Source organism: Protopterus annectens, chromosome 2.part1 (assembly GCF_019279795.1).
Source record: "Protopterus annectens isolate FY-2018-M chromosome 2.part1, PAN1.0, whole genome shotgun sequence".
Taxonomy (NCBI): Eukaryota; Metazoa; Chordata; order Ceratodontiformes; family Protopteridae; genus Protopterus; species Protopterus annectens.
Window position 1 is genome coordinate 1,551,775,945 of NC_056729.1, and position 21,742 is coordinate 1,551,797,686.

The 21,742-nt window shown below is 42.7% G+C and overlaps 1 protein-coding gene across 2 annotated transcripts in view; it reads right to left on the reverse strand.

Moving 5' to 3' along the window:
* The window catches only part of FKBP9 (FKBP prolyl isomerase 9), a 451,574-nt gene that overhangs the window by 217,966 nt on the left and 211,866 nt on the right, over positions 1–21,742 (reverse strand). For both annotated transcript variants that reach the window (XM_044063002.1, XM_044063003.1), the window contains exons 4-5: positions 18,585–18,730; positions 17,760–17,949 (exon numbers count right to left, since the gene is read on the reverse strand). In XM_044063002.1, coding sequence (XP_043918937.1) covers positions 17,760–17,949; positions 18,585–18,730 — 336 coding nt within the window. The remainder of the gene's footprint in view (positions 1–17,759; positions 17,950–18,584; positions 18,731–21,742) is intronic.

Here is a 21,742-nt window from a genome sequence, read left to right on the forward strand (position 1 = left end):
CTATGAATCTGAAGTATCTTCTGCAAGATTGTCTGATTGGTACATGCAGGTATGCCTCTTTTAGGTCCAAAGTTACAAGCCAAGCCTTCTTGCCCAGCATGGGCAGAAGCTGCTGCAAAGTCAACATTTTGAATTTTGGAACGTCCAGGAATGTATTCAGAATAGACAGGTCCAGTATTGGCCTCCAGGCTTTTTCCTTTCAGGGTACCAAGAAAAGCCTTGAGTAAAATCCTTGTCCCTGCTCTTGCTGTGGTACTCGCTGAATGGCCCTCATGTCCATGAGGGATGAAACTTGTTTTTGTGCCTCTGCCCATTGATTGTGTGGCATGTCTGGCATACCTTTTGCCCTTGGCAGGGTGTGAAAGTGGAACCTGTAGCCCTGGGACACTATATTTAAGACCCATTTGTCCTGGGTGATCATGTGCCAATTTTGTGAAAAAAGTGCTAGTTTCCCCCCCCAAGGGGGCTGCCAAAAGATAAGTGCTTGGAGCTGGCAGAGGGAAGTCATTGGGACTGTTTCCTGTATGGCTGTGATTTGTCTTCTCCGCTTTTGGAGGTAGAAACACCCCACTGTTTAGACCTGTATGAGCCCTGGGGCTGGGATCTGCCTGTAGGGCATCTGTATCTGCCTCTTTGTGGTCTGTCTGACACTGGAAAGGACCAATTCTCTGTAGGCCAGTTCCTGCTAAATCTGGGTGGCTGTACCTGTAAGAAATCCTTTACTGTTTGCATAGATTTCGCTTTGTCCTCCATTTTCTTCAACACCTCCTCTGCTTTAACACCAAATGCAGTATCATGCTGTAAAGGAGCATCTAGTAATTTTGCCTTAACATGATCAGGTAGAATCTGTTCCTTTAACCAAGCATGCCTCCTAATGACAGAACCCATAACTGCGGCCCTGCAAGAGGCCTCTAGAGAATCAAAACCACATTGCAATGTATGCTTTCCCACTTGTTCAGTTGCATGCAATAAATCCTGCATTTCCTTATTTTCTGCACAATCAGAATTTGCCAACATTTTCTGTTTTAGCAGTGCCATTAAGTATTGCTGATATTTAAGCATATGAAACTGACAATTTAAAGCCCTCACAGCTAAAGTAGCAGAAGTGTAAACTTTTTTCCCCCATCTGTCTAGAGCCCTAGAATCCCTGTCAGAGGGGATAGGGTTTTTTGCAGTAGAAGCCTTGACCCCTTTGGGACCCTGAGAAATAGTTTCTGGATCAGCAGCAGGGTTTTTATAAAGAAATTTATGTGAGTCTGGAACCCTGTAGTATATGTCTGGTTTTACAGGGGCAGGGGGTAAAGAGTCTGGAGAAATGGCGGACTCTGAAAATACATCTACAATGTCTAACACAGGGGGAATAGCAAGCAGCCTGTGCTGAGGTAGTAAAAGAAAATCTCTAAGCCTTTTCTTTGATTCTGAGTAGTCTTGGCTCTCCCAGTGGAAGTGCTCCCTCATGGTATGCAGGGTTTCCCCAAAAGATAAATCGTCAGGAGGAGAGGCTGAAGGAACAGATTCTTCAGCATCAGAATCCTCATATGGAGGAAGAGAGTAGTCCTGCTCAGAAGAGGAGTCAGAGGAAATGGAAACCTGATCTGAAGATTCATATTCTGTCTCTTGCCTAGGCCTCTTATCAGGAGGGGGATGGGAACCCCTGATCAAGGTAATTAGGTCTTCGGCCATTTTGAGCATCTGCTTTTTAGGCATGGAAGTCTGCCCAGGAGAATGCTGTACTTGTTTCTTTGTCTTTAGAGCTGCTTTAGTCTTTGCTTTGGAAGCTGAGGTAGGCTTTACATATAGCTGTGTAGGTCTGAAAACACCCTCAGAAGCAGATGCCTGCTCACTGGCTCCGGACCCATCTGAGGGAATACTTTCTGAGTGTCCAATACCTTGAGTATCCAGAGGCCTAGCTGGCTCCATGTGGGAAATCGGCAGCGGCCTTTGGCTCTGAGGTAGCAGGCATCAGGGGCTGCGAAAGCTCCTCACTGAGAACCGGCGACTGGCTTACTGGAAGCCTAGTCGTCGGTTTTGGACCTCGGATGCCTGTCCTTTTCCTTGCGCTTTTTATAAACTCCGGTAGTCGGTTGTTCCGACGGCATTATATAATTGAATCTTCGGCCAAAGTAATGAAAGGCAAAATCGTTCCGACGCTTAATAGTGCATTGGTTAAATCTAGCGCAAAACCGACAGCTAGCAACGTTGTGATCAGGGCCTAGGCAAGGAATACAGTAAGAATGAAAATCCTTATGAGGTATTTGCTTCCCACAAGAAATACAATTGTTATCTTTTTCTGACATCGGTCTGGAGCAAGAAAAAAGTTTCCCCAACGGGGTACTTAGCTTTAATCAAGACTTCGGATCTGAAATTCGAATTTGAAAATCTCAGGAGTCGGTCGACCGGCACTTGTGAACTGCTTTTGCTTCGGGCACTGCGCGGCAAGAAAGACTGAAGAAAATGGCGTTGGCTGCATCTTTTATACCCCTGGCGCACTGACGTCAGGGAAGAGGCGACAGCAACTGACGCCGGACCTAAACTTTGGAATTCGGGTAGCCTGCCAGCAGGATAACCCAAGTGTAATGACTGCAATGGTGAAACACGATGAACATTTGCATTTAATAGAATGATGGGCAACTTGAAAATTGGAGCCCAATAGGGAAAAGGCAGTGGCCTTCCCCTCAAAAACAGAAAGATCAGAAATAACTTGAGAAACCTGAGAAAGGAGGGCCAGAAAGTACAGTTGTGTACACTTACCATAAATGTAGATGAGTGTATTCATTGTTGCAGTCATCACATTTGGGTTATCCCTGCCAGGGTAGCCTTCAGTCGCCCCGAATACCAGAGGCTTAGTATTTCTACATCCATTGCAGTCGCCCCCAGGAATGACGTCAGGTCGTCAGTGTTATAAATTCAGGCAGCCGACGCCATTACATCAGTTTTTCTTGCCCTGTCAGGAGCCCCCAAAGAGGGAGCTAGTTTATGGTGGAAGAACACCACCAGTAGAAAGTAAATACGAAAACATCCTTGTAAGGATAGAGAGAAACTGAGACAGAGACAAGGGGGATGGAGGGTAGGAAACCAGAACTGAAACAGTGAATACACTCGAACATCTACATTTATGGTAAGTGTACACAGTTGTACTATGTTCTTCGTGTTTCACAGTTGCAGTCATTACATTTGGGTTGATTCTCAAAGTTGAAGAAAAGGGTGGAGGCAGTTAAGTAGACTGGGGGCTGGCTAGGATGCCCTGCAAGACTGCTGTGGCAAAGCCTGCCCTGGATTTGGAGAAGATGGGCAGGTGATAATGCTTGGTGAAGGTATGAACAGATGTCCATGTTGCAGCCTCCAGGATGCCCCTGGTGGGGACCCCTCTGAGGAAATTTGCAGAGGTGGAGGTTGCTCTGGTAGAATGTGTCCTGACCCCATTGGAGGGAGGTTTCCCATGCTGCTTGTAGCAGAAATGGATGCAGTGTGCTATCCATTTGGAAATGGTTTGTTTGGATATGGCCTTGCCCTTTGCTCCTGCAGCAAAGTGGACTAACAATTAATCAGTCTTTTTAAATGATTTAGCCCTGTCTAGGTAGAATCTGAGCTGTCTGTGCACATTTAGAATGTGCAGAATCCTTTCCCCTTGTTTTGTGGGTTAGGGAAAAAGGTAGGAAAATGAATGGATTGGTTTAGAGCCACACTGGACACCACGTTTGGCATGAAGGATGTGTTAGTCCTACGGGAGACCCTGTCAGCATGGAAAATGATGAAGGGCTCTACAGCCATTTGTGCTTGTAGCTTGGATAATCCTCTAGCTGAAGTGATAGCCAGAAACAAGGCTGTCTTCCTAGAGAGGAACTTTAACTCTGCTGATGCTGCTGGTTCAAAGGGGGGCAGAGTGAGCTTTTCCAAAACAAAGTTAAGGTCCCAAGCTGGAGTAGGTGCTCTTCTGGGTGTCCTCAAGTTGTTAGCCCCTCTTAGGAACTGTTTGATGAGAGGGTGGGAGAAAACAGGTGGCTCTGTGCTGAAATGAGCAGAAATGGCAGCGGCATGAATTTTAATGGAAGAGAAGGCTAGACTCCTGTGTAGTATGTCAGCTAGGTAATCCAGGATGACAGGTAGGGAGGGCTGTGCAGTTCCAGCTCCCTTAGCCTGGATCCAGGTGCAAAACCTTTTCCACTTGTCAGCATAAGACTTTCTAGTGCTAGGGTGTCTGGCCTCGCATATAACATCTAGAACTTGTTTGCTTAGACTGGCAGCTTGTGCAGTGGTCAGGGAATAAACCAGGCTGACAAATTGAGGGTATGCAATTGGGGATGCATGAATTCTCCATTTCTCTGGGTCAGGAGTGTTGGGATCTGAGGGAGATGCCATGGTGGCAGTGGTGACAGGCTGCGCAGCAGAGGGTACCAGTGCTAGCATGGCCAGTCTGGGGAAATCAGGATTGTCCTTGGTTTTTCCTCCCTTATTTTGAGCAGTACCTTTGTAGTGAGTAGTAGAGGGGGGAATGCATAGACCGAGAGGTTGATCCGCTGGAAGGATAGGGCATCCACTTTCCAGGCCTTGCTGTGAGGTTCCCTGGTGCAGAATTTGCTGAGCTGATGGCTGGAGTGGGAAGCAAAGAGGCCGACCTTCGGGGTGCCCCATTTCTGGGTTACAAGGGTAAAGGTTCTTTGGTCTAGCTGCCACTCGTGTGGGTCCAGAAGATTTTTGCTCAAGTCTGCCAGAGAGTTTAGAGGGCCTGGCAGGAATTGTGCCAACAGGTGTAGTTGCATGGCTGAGGCCGTGTGCCAAAGGGTCATGGCGAGAATGCACAGAAGGTACGAGTGAGCCCTCCCTGCTTGTTGATGTACCACATCACAGTGGTGTTGTCTGTTTTGATCAGTAGAGGCCCCGGAGAGAGTAGGGGTCTGAAGGCTGACAGAGCTTGCTGAACAGTTAACATCTCTTTTTGGCTAATGTGCATATGTATTTGGTTTGGGCTCCATTGGTCCTGAATGCACCTGTCATCCAGGTGTGCACCCCAGGCATAGTCTGATGAGTCTGTGGCGAGGGTCTGGGTGGTGTGGGGTTGTGAGAAGGGTAGTCCCTTGTTGTGGTAGCATGCTGCTGCCCACCACAGAAAATCCTTCCTTAAACAAGGTATCACTGGTATAAGAGTTTCCAGGTCTTGGGAGTGTTGACACAAAAGGCTTTTTAGGGACCATTGTAGTTTCTTCATATGCAGTCTGGCATATGGAATGAGTAGAATGCAAGAAGCTATGAACCCCAGAGCTTGCAGGATTTTCCTTGCGGATAACTGGGGTAGGGTCGCTAGCTGAGAGGAGTAAGTTGTCAGGTAGTTTTGTTTTTCTGGTGTAAGGACTGCCATCTGGAATGCAGTGTCCAGGCTTGCTCCCAGGAATACAATTTTTTGTATGGCTAATAGTTTGGATTTCTTTTTGTTGATAGTATACCCGGGGGAGGTCAGTAGGTCCTTTACAAAGGTCAGGTACTTAGCTTTTCCTGACTGTCTGCCTGAATCAGGCAGTCATCTAAGTATGGGTAAATTTGAATATTTCTTTGTCTGCAAAAAGCAATGGCAGGAGCCAGACATTTTGTGAAAACTCTGGGAGCAGTGGATCAGCCAAAGGGAAGAGCAGTGAACTGAAAGTGCAGTGATCCTGCCCTGAAACGTATATATTTCCTGCAAGATTCTCTGCTTGGGATGTGTAGGTAGGCCTCTTTTAGGTCTAGGTGGCTAACCAAGCATCCTTGGAGAGCATAGGCAGAAGTTGCTGGAGGGTGAGCATTTTGAATTTTGGTATCACCAGGAAAATGTCTAGAATGGATAGATCGAGGATGGGGAACCAGGTGCCCTCTTTTCTGGGCACCAGGAAGAGTCTGAAGTAAAAACCTTGGCTTACCTGTTCTGCAGGAACATGCTCTATTGCCCTCATAGAGAGCAGGGAAAGGACTTGCTTTTTGGCCTCTGCCCACTGGTTTGGGGGAAGATCTGGGAACCCTTTTGGGGTTGGTAGAGTGTGGAAATAAAATCTGTATCCCTGGGACACTATGTTGAGGACCCAGCGGTCACTGGTAATGGGGCCCCAGGTGCTTGTGTGGAAGGAGAGTTTTCCTCCTAGTGCAAAAGCAGCTGGGCAGACGGAGGGTGTGGAAGTGTAAACTCATTGTGAGTTATTACCATGAGGGGGTGGTTTAGCACTTCCTGGTTTTGAAGAGGAGGAACTCCATTGCTTAGATCTCTGCATTCCCTGGGGCTGCTGTCTAGGGGGCCTGCTTCCCCAGGGTCTGGGCTGAGCTGACCTGGAGGGGGCAGGAAAGGACCATTGCTTGGAGGGGCAATGCCTGCTGAACCTTGGTGGCTGGACCTGCAAGAAGTCTTTAACTGTCGGCATAGATTTAGCTTTCTCTTCCATCTTTTTTAAGACCTCCTCTGCCTTGGTGCCAAATAAGTTGTCTTTGTGCAGTGGTGCATCCAATAATTTGGATTTGACATGGTCTGGCAAGGGCTGTTTCTTTAGCCAAGCATGCCTTCTAAGGACAGAACCAGGGACTGCTGCCCTGCAAGATGATTCTAGGGCGTCAAAACCACATTGTAAGGTGTGCTTAGTTACTTGACTTGCAGAATGCATTAACTCTTGTAACTCTATTTTCTGCACAAGCAGGGAAAGAAGATATTTTTTGTTTGAGAAGTTCCACGTTATGTTGCTGATACTTCAGCATATGGAACTAATTTAGTGCTCTAATAGCAAGAGTAGCAGAGGTGTATACCTTTTTACCCCATCTGTCTAATGCTCAGGAATCCCTATCTGAGGGGGTGGGATTCTTAGCAGAAGTTGCTTTAATTCCTTTAGGTCCTTGAGAGATAATCTCGGGGTCAGCAGTTGGATTTTTGAAAAGAAATTTGTGAGTCAGGGACTCTATAGTATCTGTCTGGTTTCCTGGGAGCAGGAGGGAGGGTGTCAGGAGTCAAACTGGATTCCATAAAAACATCATCCATGACAGGCAACATGGCCAGAGATCTGTGCTGTGGAAGATCTAAGAATTCCCTGAGTCTCTTTTTTGACTGAGGGTAGTCCTGACATTCCCACTGGAAATGCTCCCTTAAGGTATGTAGGGTTTCCTCAAAGGAAAAGTCCTCAGGTGGAAAGGCTGAAGGGATGGATTCCTCTGCATCAGAATTCTCATAAGCTGAGAGAGGTTGCATATCTTCATATTCAGATGCATCAGAGTCATCGGACTCCTGTTCAGATAAAGCTACTGGGGACAAATCTCTTTCTTTTGGAAGGGGTAGCCTGGCTTCCCCTGATGAGCATTATAAGGTCTTACGCCATTTTAAGCATCTGTGACTGAAGCAAGGAAGCAGGTGCCTGAGACTGGGTTATAGGTTTCTTGGGTGTGGTTCGAACCCTGGGACTTAGAAACTCTGTAGTTTTCGAAAGAATGGTAGAGGCGAAAGAAGTCAGTCTGTGTCGAGAATCGGTAGTGCGAAGTACTAACTCAGAAGCCAGTACCTGCTCAGTGGCTCTGGACCCATCCAATGTAGAGATATCCGCAGGATCCTTAGTTGAAGAGTCTCGCAGCATACCGGACTCTGAAAGGGTCCCGGTAGCAGCCTGTGAATCCACAGAAGCAGGTTTCAGGGACTGCGAAAGCGCCTCACTGAGGACTGGAGAACTTACGACTAGCTTAACTGAAACGTCGTCAGCAGTTTTGGACCTGTGCAGTCTGTCTGTCTTTATCTGTACGTTTTTTCAGAAGATCTGCTGTTGGATGGCTTAACGAAGCCATATTAGAATTCGAGCACTGAGAGCAAAAATATCTAGCTACAATAAGGGCCTAATGACGTATAGTTCTGGCATTGAACAAAGCATAAAAGCGACAGCGGGGGACACAGTGGTCTGGGCCTAAGCAAGTGATGCAGTAAGAATGAAAATCTCGGTGAAGTATTTGCTTTCCACAGGCGAGACATTTGTTAACTTTTTCTGACATTGGTTAGAGCAAGAAAAAAGGATCCCCAATGGGGTACTTAGCTTTAGAAGGCTTCAACTCAGAAACAAAAAGCTCAGGTAGCGGCTGACCAGCACTCGTGCAAACTGCTTTAGCTTCGGGCTCCTTGGCTATGTAATGCCGCCAGCTGCCTTAATTTATAACACTGACGACCTGACGTCAGTCCAGGGGCGACGGCAACTGACACAGAAATACTAAGCCTCTGGTATTCGGGTCATCTGAGGGCTACCCTGGCAGGGATAACCCAAATGTGACAATTGCAACAGTGAAACACAAAGATAACCATAATTAGTCATAGGAGTCTGGTAGTTAATGGGCTTGAAGGATAAGGTGGCAGCAGTATAAAACTTTTTTGCCCAGCCTCTCCACAGCCCTGCTATCCTTATCTGAAGGAAGTAACTAGGTAGAGGGAAAGAGCTTGGAAGTCTTGTCTGAAGAGACAGACACTGCAGGAGGATCAGCAAAAGGGCATTTATAGTCATCAGGCACCTTGTTAAATCTGTCAGGTTTCTTGTAGGATGGAGGCTGAATCAGGGGCTGCAGAAACTGCTGATCAGATATCCAAGGAGGGCAGCCAGAACTGTGGGAACAGCAGAATGCTGGGGTGATGCCATATGGAGAAGCTCATAGTATCTCTTCTGAATATCCAAAACTTGAGAACAATTCCACTTAAAGAATTCCATCATAGAGGTAAACAGTGTCCACACAGGAGAGTTCCTCAAAAGGGGACTCGGAACTAACAGAATCCTCTTCCTCAGAACCACAGTCTAACGGGGAAGGGATTTGAGAACAGTAGGCTAAAACCTCTTCCACCGAATCGTAATCCTCTAAGGAATTTGACTCCCAAGGTCTTTTAAGAGAACTGGAAGATCAGGGAAGGGCAGGTACAGACACTCCTTGAGGACACTTTAAAGACATTACAGCATTAAGCCACCAAGTAGAATCATACCATTCACATTGGGGAACCTTAAATGCAGGGGTAATATGCCTGATTTTCTGTTTCTTTTTCTGTGGGACATCTGCACGAAAAACCCTGAGAGTTTCAGACCTTTGACTCAACAAGTGTAGTAGGGATCTACTTCCTCACTAAGACTGGCAGAATCCTCCTCTGTCTCATGGATATAATCAGCCAAGGTTCCCCCTCAACTTCTGGAGTAGACATTTGCAAGGCCTCCAAGGATGTGTGGAAAGTTGGATCCATGCCTGCCACAGACGGGGTCGTGGCAAGAATATGCTTATATGCTGCACAAGACCTACAGGCAAAAGTGCCCTTCCTGCTGGATCGAACAGTTCCATTGTGATGCTGTGATCTATAACACAAATGCTTCTTAAGTGACTTGTTATTTTTAAAAGGAGTGTGGTGTAATATCTAGGAAGCCCTTCAGTTCTTCTACCGTATGTAAAATATTCCAGTTCTTTTTTATAATGTTGCAGTACTTATTAATGTCAGTGGAATAGGGTAAGGGTACCCTCAAAGTGTCAGTCATAACTGATAATGCCTGTGGACTATGGGGTGCCTCTGAATTATTGTAATAGGCCTTTCATCTCCTTTCCTTTTCTTACTAAGCACTGGTGATAGTCAAGCGCTATACGTAGTTGAGAGTCATCGTTCTGTAACCTCATTCGATAAACCTGGCCTTTCAACACGTTGCGTGTAACGTGCTTAAATGGCTTAACTGATTTTAGAAATTCATTGGTTAGTCTCATTTTAAATTGAGTGCGGTTTCATTCAGTTTTCTGTCTGATGAAACAATGTTAAAAGTAAGCGCTTTTGTGATTACAATGTTATTTTATTTTGAATAAACATTTTTCAGTACTCGACTGTGTTAGTTTGTTGTTATTTTTTTACTTAAGACTGTGGTTTTCAAGGTAACTAGCTAGGGAGGAGAGATGGATATGTAGGGACTTAGGGACCCATGCTTGACAGATAGAACACTGTGCGGTCGTGAGAATCACCCAAACAGAAGAGGCACTGGTCATGACTGTCTTTATAGGGAATCTGCCTCCCACTGACAGTTTCCCTTTCTAGATGACATGAAACCAATCAATACTAAAATAAAAAGATAAGGAGAAACCCCAACAGGTTTTTGGATGTGAACAATACAAAAACAGAAGATAGAACTATGGGAAAAGACATTGCTAATGCCAGATACCATTTCACTAGTGTCAAGTCCACCTTAAATATACCTGCAGCTGGACATTAGATTACCTGCGAAGTCTGCTGTGATAAAACTTGTATCCACTGCTGAAAAAAAGTCAAGCTCTGTGTTGTAACATGAAAAAACAATACAACAAATGCAACTTCAAAACAGATGTTAGCCATTAATAAAGAAAATTTAAGCATCTGTCAGTGACAAATGTTTTGTTTCAGTCTGTACTGGGCTGTAGCATGTTACTCTTAGCCATAACCACATTGTCCCAGTACACAAACAATAAGAATGGTTTACAACTCTGAAAAACTGTTAAACACAAATATAACACAGCAAGAAACAAATATATGATCCAAAGGTACTTCTGATGAAAGCTTTACTTGATGACCTCTTCAGTAAACCACAGACTGCAAACTGAAAACTAGTCCAGATATGAAACAAACCCTTTCCAGCGAAGTATTTTCTTCCCTTCCCCTAGTCAGACTCCACCCTCACATTTCAGTGATATTAACTCCTAAAGACTGAAAGTGACTGACAAAGGCTTTTCAGTTAAAAATAATGTGCCCCAATAGCAATAAAATAACAGAGAAGAACATATTTATCATGCAGAATGTGAAAGATGGCAGTAATCTGTTTTATGGTGACATAACTGTATCAGGTCACCAGATGAGCACTTAAAGTACAATATGTGATACTGAATATCCATGGCCAGAAAACAGTCACATTACTGGACAAATACCAGTTGAGAAAGACAGAGCACCTTACAGCAGCATTCTCTTGGGAGGAAGTTGGAGGATATCCACCACACTGGGTTCTTCTATGCCGCACAGATGTACAATTAAAATATTTTTTCTGCTGGAGGCATCACACATGTAGACGGGTGGGGAGAAAAGCCAGCTGTAGGATCCTTTAAGGGCATGAAGCAGACTCTGACCTCCATGTCTCCAGACAATGACAGGTGTATCTGAATGGGAGTGGAAGGTGTTCTCCTTTGTTTAAACATCCTCATCCCAGGTGTGTCAAAATTAGTCGGGACAGATGAGCAAGACCCCCTCCTCATTATCTATGGACAATCGAGTTTATCATTTCTATTAGCATGCTTGTCTAAGCAAGTATAACTATCACACAGAAAAGACAAATGTTGAGCACCTGAACAAACTGTACATTTGGAATATTTTTCTTTTTGGCTTTTCTCGGTTAGAGGTTGCCGCAGCGGAACTCCGGTCCACTAATAATTGGCAGTCAATTTTTTATGGTGCAGAGTTGCCAGCCCGACGCCCAACCTTCAGCGAAGGAACGCCCATTCATGCATGTCTTTTGGAGGTCACTCGACTGGGGGGAGGACATGCAGACTCCACACAGAAGGCACTCCAGCCGAGAATCAAACAGGAGAACCTCTTGCTGTGAGGCAACAATGCTACCGCTGTACCACCGTGACAGATTTGGAATGATCCTTAATCTGGAGCAATTTTCAAAGCCTCACTCCAATCATCTAATCACTAAAAAAGGGTCTGTTGCCATGGATATGAACTTTCCCACTATCTGGGTTACCAGCTTGGTGGATATGGGCATCCTGAGGCAATGTAAAAATTGCCTGATGTTTACTAACAGACAGTTAATTCTCAAAGTAATACGGTGTGTGAGAGATGTATTTACACAATGTCACTTGAGGAAAAGCTCTCACATAAAAGCAGTCCTAACGTCAATCAAGTTGTCAGTTGTACACACACTGTATCTATCACACACGATGCATTGCAGACACATAGACCCACATATGCTGAGGCACTTAAATGTAACCTTCCTAAACCCCAAAGACCTCTTAGATGAAGTACACATAACAAACACTCTCATCAGCCCTGAATAAACTCTCTCAAAACAACCACATCAACAAATACAGCCAAATCTCATGGAGCCTCTACTTCTAAGACCTACACAATCCAACATTCTGGTCATTGGAGAATTAATTGCGAGACATACTGAAGTCACTCACCAGGCTGAGTAAGGAGAAACTGAGTCAGTTGCTTATCAGAGGCCAGGATTCATCACATTATGCACACACTCAGGTCACTGGACCACAAGTACCAGTTTGACTCAGTCATAGTTCACATGGGTGTAAATGACCAGAGATGAACCACCTTAGACTACATGAAGAGAGACATCATGGAGCTCTCGGAATATGTGTACCAGGATGGTATGAGCCTAACACTGAGCAGTATTTTACCTTCTCCAAGGATGGTGCCACATTAAGAACAAAAGATAACTGACTTTAATAAATTGGTTTAGTTTCTGGTGTCATTCTAAGGGGGTGCAATATTTGCCAGCATGGAAGGAGATGGTCAACAGACCACACTGCTTTGCCATGGATGGTCTGCACCACTCCCCTCGAGGCTTTCAAGTTATTTAGCTAAAACACTGTCCTCCCCCCACAGTGCCTTTTTTAGGCAATGCCAAACTGAAAGTACTTCTGATACAGCAAATCAAAACCAAGAAAATGTAAAGGTGTTACTGCTCAATGATAGGAGTCTAAACACAAAATTCCACTCCTCAGAAGCTCTCCTCACCCTAGAGAATGCTGACATCTGTTTCGTCACTGAGACATTAAAGCCACTGAGAGCACACCAATAGTGCAAGGTTATAATTCCTTCCACACATTTAGATCAGCTACTACACAGGCATGGACTAACGATAGAGGTGTCTCAATTTACATAAAAAAAATATACCTCAAGGCTGATTAAACAGGACAATGCACTTGAGCTTCTCCACATTCAAATCACCTTATACAAAATCTTGTACAACTTCTTTGCAAGCTACAGGTCCCCTTCTTTGAAACCCATAACATGCATTTAATCTTATTGGAAACACTCACCACCCAACCCAATACCATATTCATGGGTGACTAATTACTTCACTATTAACAGGGAATCCTATACAACACCAAACATGCAGCCATAGAGATTTCTGGATTTTGTAAACACAAACTCCCTGGACCAAACTGTCAATACACCAACCAAGAGTGCAACCATACTGGATTTGGTCTCAGGTAACACTGGAATATTCAAGAACTACTCTAAGGCTAATTTATTTCTATTAAGTGATACACTGCCAAAATTTCAAGCCTCTGAAAACCCTGAGAACAATGCTGTCTGCATGGAACTGTTCACAGAAACCCTATGCATGCATGTTAATAGCTGCATAGAGACAGCTAAACACTATGGAAGCATGTTAATAGCTGCATAAAGACAGTTGCACCCTCCAGGAAGAAGTACAGAGCTAACTCAAACAATCCATCCTGGTGGAATCACATCATCAACAGGCTCAATAACAAAAGGAAGAAAATTATGGCAAATTAGGAGGTGCAGCTTTCAGCAGTATAAAGGCACTCTCAAATGAAACAAACAACTTGGAGGACAAATAAAACCTACTAAAGCCAAATCTGAGGTAACTTTGGCCTCCCAAGCCAAGGACAACCACAAAGTGTTCTTTAGCTATGTCCGCAAACCTCAAGGCAATACATAATTGTGTACAAAGCTCATTGTTAATAGAGCCACCTATACAAACTCAGAAGATTTACCTGCTGTCTGACAAATTCACTTCCAACTTTACCTTTCTCTCCTCCTCAATCTTCCCTCAGGAAATACCACCAAATAAAACTTCCCCTGCTAACGCTAGGGGACAAGTCCTTAATGCCCCCTCTAAGGCCACAAACACTGCATCAATGGGCCAAGACAATATCCAAGGATGCCTTTTAAACAGCATGAAACATGACCTATCAGGCCCTCTGGAATTGCTATTTAACTATAGTCTCCAAACTGGCTTGATGTCTCATGAATGATGACAGCAACAGTCAGCCCTCTGCACAACCACCCACAGACCCTGGAAACTACAGAACTACAAGTCCCACTAGTCTCATATGCAAGCTACTGAATGAATTATGGAAATGATTAATAATGACATAGGAAAACTCCAGACACAGGACCCAACCCAATTTTATTTCGTCAAGGGCAGGTCATGCTTACTCAACCTGGTGGACTTCTTTGAGAAGGTCACCAAAGCAATGGATGATGGCAAAATGGCTCACACTGCCTACCTTGACTTGGCCAAGGAATTTGACAATACCCCAATCAGGCATTGTTGACAAACTCAAGAGCTTAGATACAAACACTTATGTCACCCAGTGGATAGCCAGCGCAGACAGGACCCAGGAAGTCAGAACTGGAGAGCTCACCTCTTCAAAGCAGGCAGTCACAAACAGAGTCAGATCTGTCCTGGGACCACTCCTTTTTGCCATTTACTTCTCTGAAGTAAAGGCCAATGTCAATGGCCTCTGGCTGACTACATTTGTCGAGGACTGCAAATTAGGAGCGGTCATAGAATCCCTTCACTGACACAAATGTTCTCCAGGAAGAGCTAACAGACAAATAACTGGTGTCACAGCCACAGAAACTAAATGCCAAGAAATTCATAATATCCTTCAGGAAGTCATCTACCCCTGGTAACTACCATATTGACTAAACACCCCTAACAGCTGCCCCATTACTCAGGGACCTGGGGACACATGCAGACAGTAATCTAGCCTTTACCATCATGTGTCTATGGTAGTGAGGAAATCATTCTATGTTGTGCAAATTATAAACAAAGGTATGGCATCTAGGTCAAAGGAAGTCATTGTTCCACTGTTATTTGGCATTCATCAGACCCATCATGGAGTACAATGCCCCTTTGGTATGTACTTAACCAGGCATATCCAACAACTGCAATGTCCACGGAGGTCTTCACTAAAAGAATACAGTGTGTAAGTAACATGTCCTATGCAAACCGCCTTATGGCACTATCCCTGTAGTCTGTCTCCTAGAGGCTGTTGAAGGGAGATCCATGTCTGTCATACAAGGAATTGCCGGACACCATTCTGATGGAACACCTGCATATCAACAAAACAAACGGCACCAGAATTACTCATTCTAAAGACTTAAACCTTGCCTGTGATATAAATAGGACCTGCTGGAGAGATGGGTATGTATCCAGATTTATCCATTGTATCTAAACTTGCTCCAACTCAACTGTAAGTTGCTTCTAAAATGGATTGAATGTTGATCTCCTGTGCTGCTGTGCACTAGTGGAATGGGCCATTAGCTGTGGTACAGACTTGTCAAGAAATGAGTAACAGAACCAAATACAAATGAGCTAACTATTTGGAGATAGTCATCTTGCAGGCAACCTCACCTCATTACCCTTTCACAAGGACACATACCCTCAAGATGCAGGCAAGTGGCTAAGATCTCTATCTTGGTTCTGAGGATGTTCACCAGGATGCAGACCAAAGGAATACTGCCCTTATCCTCAATCACTATAAAGGCAGCAGAACCAGAAGCTTATGGAGAGATATTTAGACTTATTGGTAATAGAAAGGTTTTGGCTCGGGTGGATATGCTGTCATCTGACTCGTAGTAGCCTCCAGAAGGACAATACCAGAGACATCAGGTCAAACAGGTGTCAGAAATGGAGGCTGTGAAAGTGCCTCATCACAATGGATAACCTCTTATGGTAATCTTCAGATTGAAGATATTTCATCAACTTTTCTGAATTCCATCTCTTGAGAGTTTACTTTTGTTGTTTTCAACAGGGTGCCTGTGAAAGACCTAGTCCATTCCATGGTGGTCCTGGACAAGACGTCCATCTTTTCCTTGTTGAAACAGAGTCTTTACGTCTCCACATTATAGTCTTCTTGTTAAAGGAGCAGATGGAACAAGAGGCAATGTTGTACCCCCTCACCAGACAGAAGACACTGACAGCAAAAGCCTTTGTGTGACATTTGCTTTCCACAACTAATGTAATGTAATGTAATGTATTTCCTGGCAGTGTGTACCCCTAATACTTGGAAAACTCCTACACATAAAAGCATGCACAGAATGTACAGTAAGATTTTCCCCCAACAGGATACTGACCTGCCTACTCCTGCAAGAAACAACCAAAGATGGCATGGGTGGTATTCCCTCATATCACAGATTTGTTGATCTTCAAGTCGGGCCAGACATCAGGCCTTCTGTGGCGGAATTTCTAAACATGAAGACTGCTGCAGTATTAAACTGTGCAATGACTATCTTTGAATAAATTTAAACGTGACACATTTCCCACTCCCTGTCTTATCCCTTAATCATCTATCTCCTACTCCAGAACCTGCATTTTATGTCCTTCACATGCTCATAACCTCCAGTACATGCCAACACTGCCCATGCCTGGCATTTATCTCCCCCTTTAATACACGCACAACAGAATCTTACCCTTACTATATCAATTACTATCCCATCACTAATGCAGCATACAGTTATGAAACTGTGACTAAACCCCATTGACCTGAGATTAGTTAATGGTTGGGTCAATTGGGGAAGTGGCTCTGAGTACCAGATATTAGATATTGCCTATTCTGGCGGCTTCCAAACAGAGAGGTGCACAGCATGCTTTCTGTGGGTTGGGGACATGGATTTCTGTCTTCCTAGCCATAGTCACAGCAGGCTATACATGGTGTGTATAAAAATGTGTACACCTAGAAAAGATGATGTTGCAGGAGAGTTTGGGGCTGAAAAAAAATGTAAACCTCAGATGGTTGTGTGGACAATGGATTCCCATTATCAGCTGTAGCCTCACAATGGAGTACACTGTCCAAAGGGTCATGGGATGGCTGATGCCTGACAGCAAGCGAGAGTTAAAAAGAATATTAAAAAATACAGCTTACTAAACAATTGTCTTTAAATAAAATATTTCAGTAAACCATTAGCTTATAACTGCCTCTACACTGTAACTAATGCTACTTAAATGCTTCAGTAAACAAAAAATCTAATTAAATACATGCAACTGCAATACTAAAAAACAATGAGTACACTTACTTTGAGTGCAACACTTAAGAGTGTAAAAGTCAGCTTCCTAAAAGGCACTCAGAAATGTTAAAAAGTGATAAGTAGCCTCACATTTAGTGGTAGTGACTCTAAGATTCAGGGATGCAAAATCTAACCACAACCTACAAAAGCCCAGTCACTGGATTAGGGATGGTGAGACAAATTTAGTTTTAAATGACTGGATAGTCTGGCACTACCTTTAATTTCATACAACAATACCAGAATATACAATAATAAAAAAAAAATTCAGTATGTTTAGAGTGTCAGTGCATCAGGATTAGTAACTAGCAAGGGCATATCCATCCTCTAGAAAATGTCCACTATGCCCAAGTCCAAAATTAATTTTAGTAATGCCTTTGTTCCACTCATCACCACTCATACACGGTTATATGCCTAGCTGTTTCATTCCCTTGAAGGACTTTTTCCTTTTTCCGATATGAGGGTCAGCATATTTCATTCATTTAGATTGGAGGAGATATGGATCTGGAGACTTTTCCATGGCTACAGGCACAAAGAAATCATAGAAATAACTAAATGCCTACATTTGTTACCATGCCTCAAATTGCAAGGAGCACAGAGGTGCTTGATAAAGACATTCCATTGATCTTAATCAATGTTCTTACAACTGAACTTGGAAATTGTGTTATTTGACCAATTAAATCCTTTAAATCCAATTAAAGTATGTATCCATGGATCTTGGGAACTGAAGTTTTACACATACCTTGAATCAAAGAAGGTGCCATCAAGGAGTGTGCCATTGTAATGGTATCTGACAAAATCACCAGGCTTCGTTCTCCTCTCACATGTTTCAGGAACAAATAGCTTCTCAACAGCGATACTGTCTTTAGTGTTGTGCAGGTCCAGAAGAGCAACATCAAAGACCACTGAAGCCTGAGGTGGGATGTCCTTACCTAGGAAGAAGACCGAAGCAAAGCAATTTCAAAGTATGGTTTTAAAAAAACATCACCTTTTACATTTATTGTCTAATGAATACAGAGACAATGCAGCTAGAGTATTTAAATAAAGCAGACCAACAACAGTGCCACAGGCTGGCAGCATCAGCACTGTCCTCCATTTTATTTTTATAGGTATTATGTAAAATAGCTTGTACTGTATGATCTCTACATTTCATTATTTGTGAAAGCATATCAGATTACACTGCAGAAACCAAGTAGCAAATGTAAAGCCATCAGAAGCAATCACTGGAACACTGAGGACACCCCTCCTACAGCAATGTGCTTTGCGAACTAGGTTTCATTCCTTTGAATTCTGTGTTTGTTGTAACATTTCTTCCAAAGTTTACCACTGCATCTAGCCGCCCCCCCCAACCACAAATTGTTAAACATACACAATATAATGCATGCAGGATCACTTGTAAGTATTGTACTTTGTTCTATTTTAAGCTTTTATATTAACTCAACATACATTATCATAAAGGGAGAAAAAAGTAAATTTTATGTTAAATCATGCAAGCAAGAAGCTGCGTTTTGCAATTCAAGAGCAAAGTTTGAGTTCAAAGATCTGTAGCAAGCAGATTCCACCTTACCATCTCCTTCTTCTCCATAGGCTAGAAAAGGTGGAATAGTGATGAACCGTTTTTCTCCCACACACATTCCAATCAATGCTTGATCCATACCAGGAATTAACCAGCCAATCCCCACATACGTATTGTATGTCTGTAAACGATTGTGGCTAATAAAAAATACAAGCAAAATAAAAATAAATAAATTAGTTTATTTTACCAGTAAAACAGCAGCATGTTTTGGAAGACTTACTGAACCATCAGCACCTAAGAAGAAAAGGATGGATTACTTCAAATTTTTGTTACTGGCCTGGTAAATATCCTGAAGGAACTTAAGCACCATTTACAGCAAAACAAAACTAGACCATAATATAAAGCAATATAATATAAAACAACACACTTTGTATGACATGGTACACTCAAACAATACAAATAAGCCATTTTAGTCTGTCCTGAGGGGGTAGATAATCAGTCACATATAATATGCAAAAATTAAAGGTGTCATAGTAGCAAATGAAGTTACAGCTGTTTCACTGTCAGGAAACAGAATCACAGAAAGAAGGCAGTTAAGACTAGAGACTATTCGTGCATTGTCAGTACCCAGCCTACTGATGCTTCCAGGAGGGTAAAACAGGTCACATTTACAGATGTCCACCCAACTATCAAAGTCTGTCTTGATAAATGCAAGGATGTCACTGTTTTAAGTATAAGGGTATCTTCAGGACATCACTACTTAAGGAGTTGAATGTCCATCAAAGATCACAAGTCTGCTTAAAAATCATGAACTCTGTTTACTCTTGTGGTAACGTGACAGCACACTGCTTTTTCTCAGCTTAGATCAGAGAGATCTCTGTTCTTTCAGGTAATTTTTAAAATCTTTATTAATTATGACTTGCACTGGAAAACATACATGAACAAAAAAGAAAAACTATATTAAAATGTTTTTCCATTCACATACATTATATATAATGTATCATTTTAACTATCAGTCCAACATTACATAAATTGCTGAACTCCCACCCTCCTTTAAAACAGACTCCTCCTGAACATCACTCTGCATGTACCGTTCCCACAATTTGCATGTATTTTAAGTAACTTGCTTCTTCCCTTTTCTAAAGATCCCTCTTCCAGTTCTTTTCCTCTCTTTTATAGTATTCAACACTTAAACAGAGTTGGTTTAGATTTTTATTTCCATTTTCTAGTATTTGCTTTTCTGGCAGCCAACATAATTAAACGTAAGGCCTTACTATGTCTAGGCATTTCATATCCTGGGTCCCAGCTCAACAGAAATCATTCCCTTAGTTATAGCCATTTGCTCACCCATAATTTTTGATAAAGTACCTTGTATGTAATTTTTCAATATCTGCCAACTCTCTACACTCCCAAGACATGTTACCAGTCACCTTTCTTCCCCATCACACCTCCAACATTTGGTGTCTACCAGAGGCAAACCCTTCCAAGCAAAGAAACTAAGCCTTCAGGACTTTGTTGAATAATTGAGGGCCATACATATGTCCTCCCAATGTTCTCTTGTAAAATGCTTTTCCAGTCTCTCTTCCCAATCTTTTCCTACCTCCTCTGTTTGATTCTTATATTTAGCATGGAATATTTTATATGCTTACTAATTATCCTTTTTTTTTTTTTTTTTTTTTTTAACAGCAGCTTATGTTCAACATTCAAATAAAAACTCTACCATAGCACGTCCTGCACTTAAGATTTCCCCACCCTTTCTCTTTACCTGTACTCATATTAATCCCTGGCAGGGAAGGCAGTCTCTATCCTGCAGTCCAAATGTCTTCTTGGCCTCACCACACTATTACCTTTCCTGTTGTAGTTATTTGTTTCTAATATCTTAAGTTTCTTTGCCAGCTTTCTCCAGTAAATTCCAGGCTCCTTTCGCTTATTTTCTATATGCCTACTTTCAGTCACCCCTACTGGCAAAATCTCCCTTCTCCATCTTTGTGTTGGTTTAGTTCTTGGAATAATTTCTGCTACTTTATGAATACACTATTCTGTATGGTTGGTATAATTCTCCTTAAGGATCTACATCCAAAGTCCCAATATTTCTTGAACTTGCCCCTTACTTCACCTTTACTTTCCATTTTGAATTATAATATTTTGCTTGTGTTATGAGACTTGATTGTGTAGCTCTAAAATATCTCTTCAAATGAGCCAATCCTAAACCACCTTGCTCTATTAGAAGGATTAACTTATCTCACTTAACTCCTGCCCTCTTTTCCTCCCATATAAATTCCTTCAAATCTTTACTAATTGTTGTCCACAACTTCTCTGGCTGACCCATATAGAAAATTAAGGGCCAAAAACATTTTCACTGCTTGTATCTCACTATTCATGTCCATACACAAGAGCTTCCAGTTTCTCAGTTTTTGTATTATCATTTGTTTAGTCTATTCCCATATCTCCTTAGCTGCCATAACAGAAGCCCTTTTATATCCATACTCCTAAATACTACATATGGGCATTCCTGAACCAGTCTGTGTGTAGGTACATAATTTCTGGCTATAGGCTTCTACCTTCATTAATTTTATATCCCGAAAACACTTGAAACTGTCTCAAAATGTTCCACAACACTGAGATGTCCTGTTCTAGATTTTAGGTACAAAATACCATCTGCAAATAAAGCCAGCTTTTCTTGACTACCATACTAAATTATATCCTTGTATTTCTGAGTTCTGCGTTTTCTCTGCCAGTGGCTCCAAAGATAAAGAAAATAACAAAGAGGAAAGAGGAAAACCCTGCTTTGTTCCCCTGTTCACAAAACTTATCAGTGGAGAACTCTCCTACTTAATTCTTATCTCCAGTCCTTCATATATGCTCCTAATCCACCTTATTATTGCATCAGTGAATGCAAATGCTTCCATTACCCTCCTCATAAAATCCCAGCTTACTCTGTCAAATGCTTTCGCTGCATCAAGACCCACCAACATCAGTTTTTCTTGCATTCTTCTTCCTTTTGATCAGTGTTCAGTTAACACTGCCAAATGTCTGCCTCACCTCCACAAAAACCACATTGATCCATATCTACTAATTTTGGCAACTGCTTTTCCATTCTTTTCACTAGTGCAGACAAACTTTACAATCATGGTTTAAAACTGAAATGGGTCTGTATGAAGCTGGGTCTGACAGGTCCTTTCAGTCTTCAGATGAAAGAACCACCACAG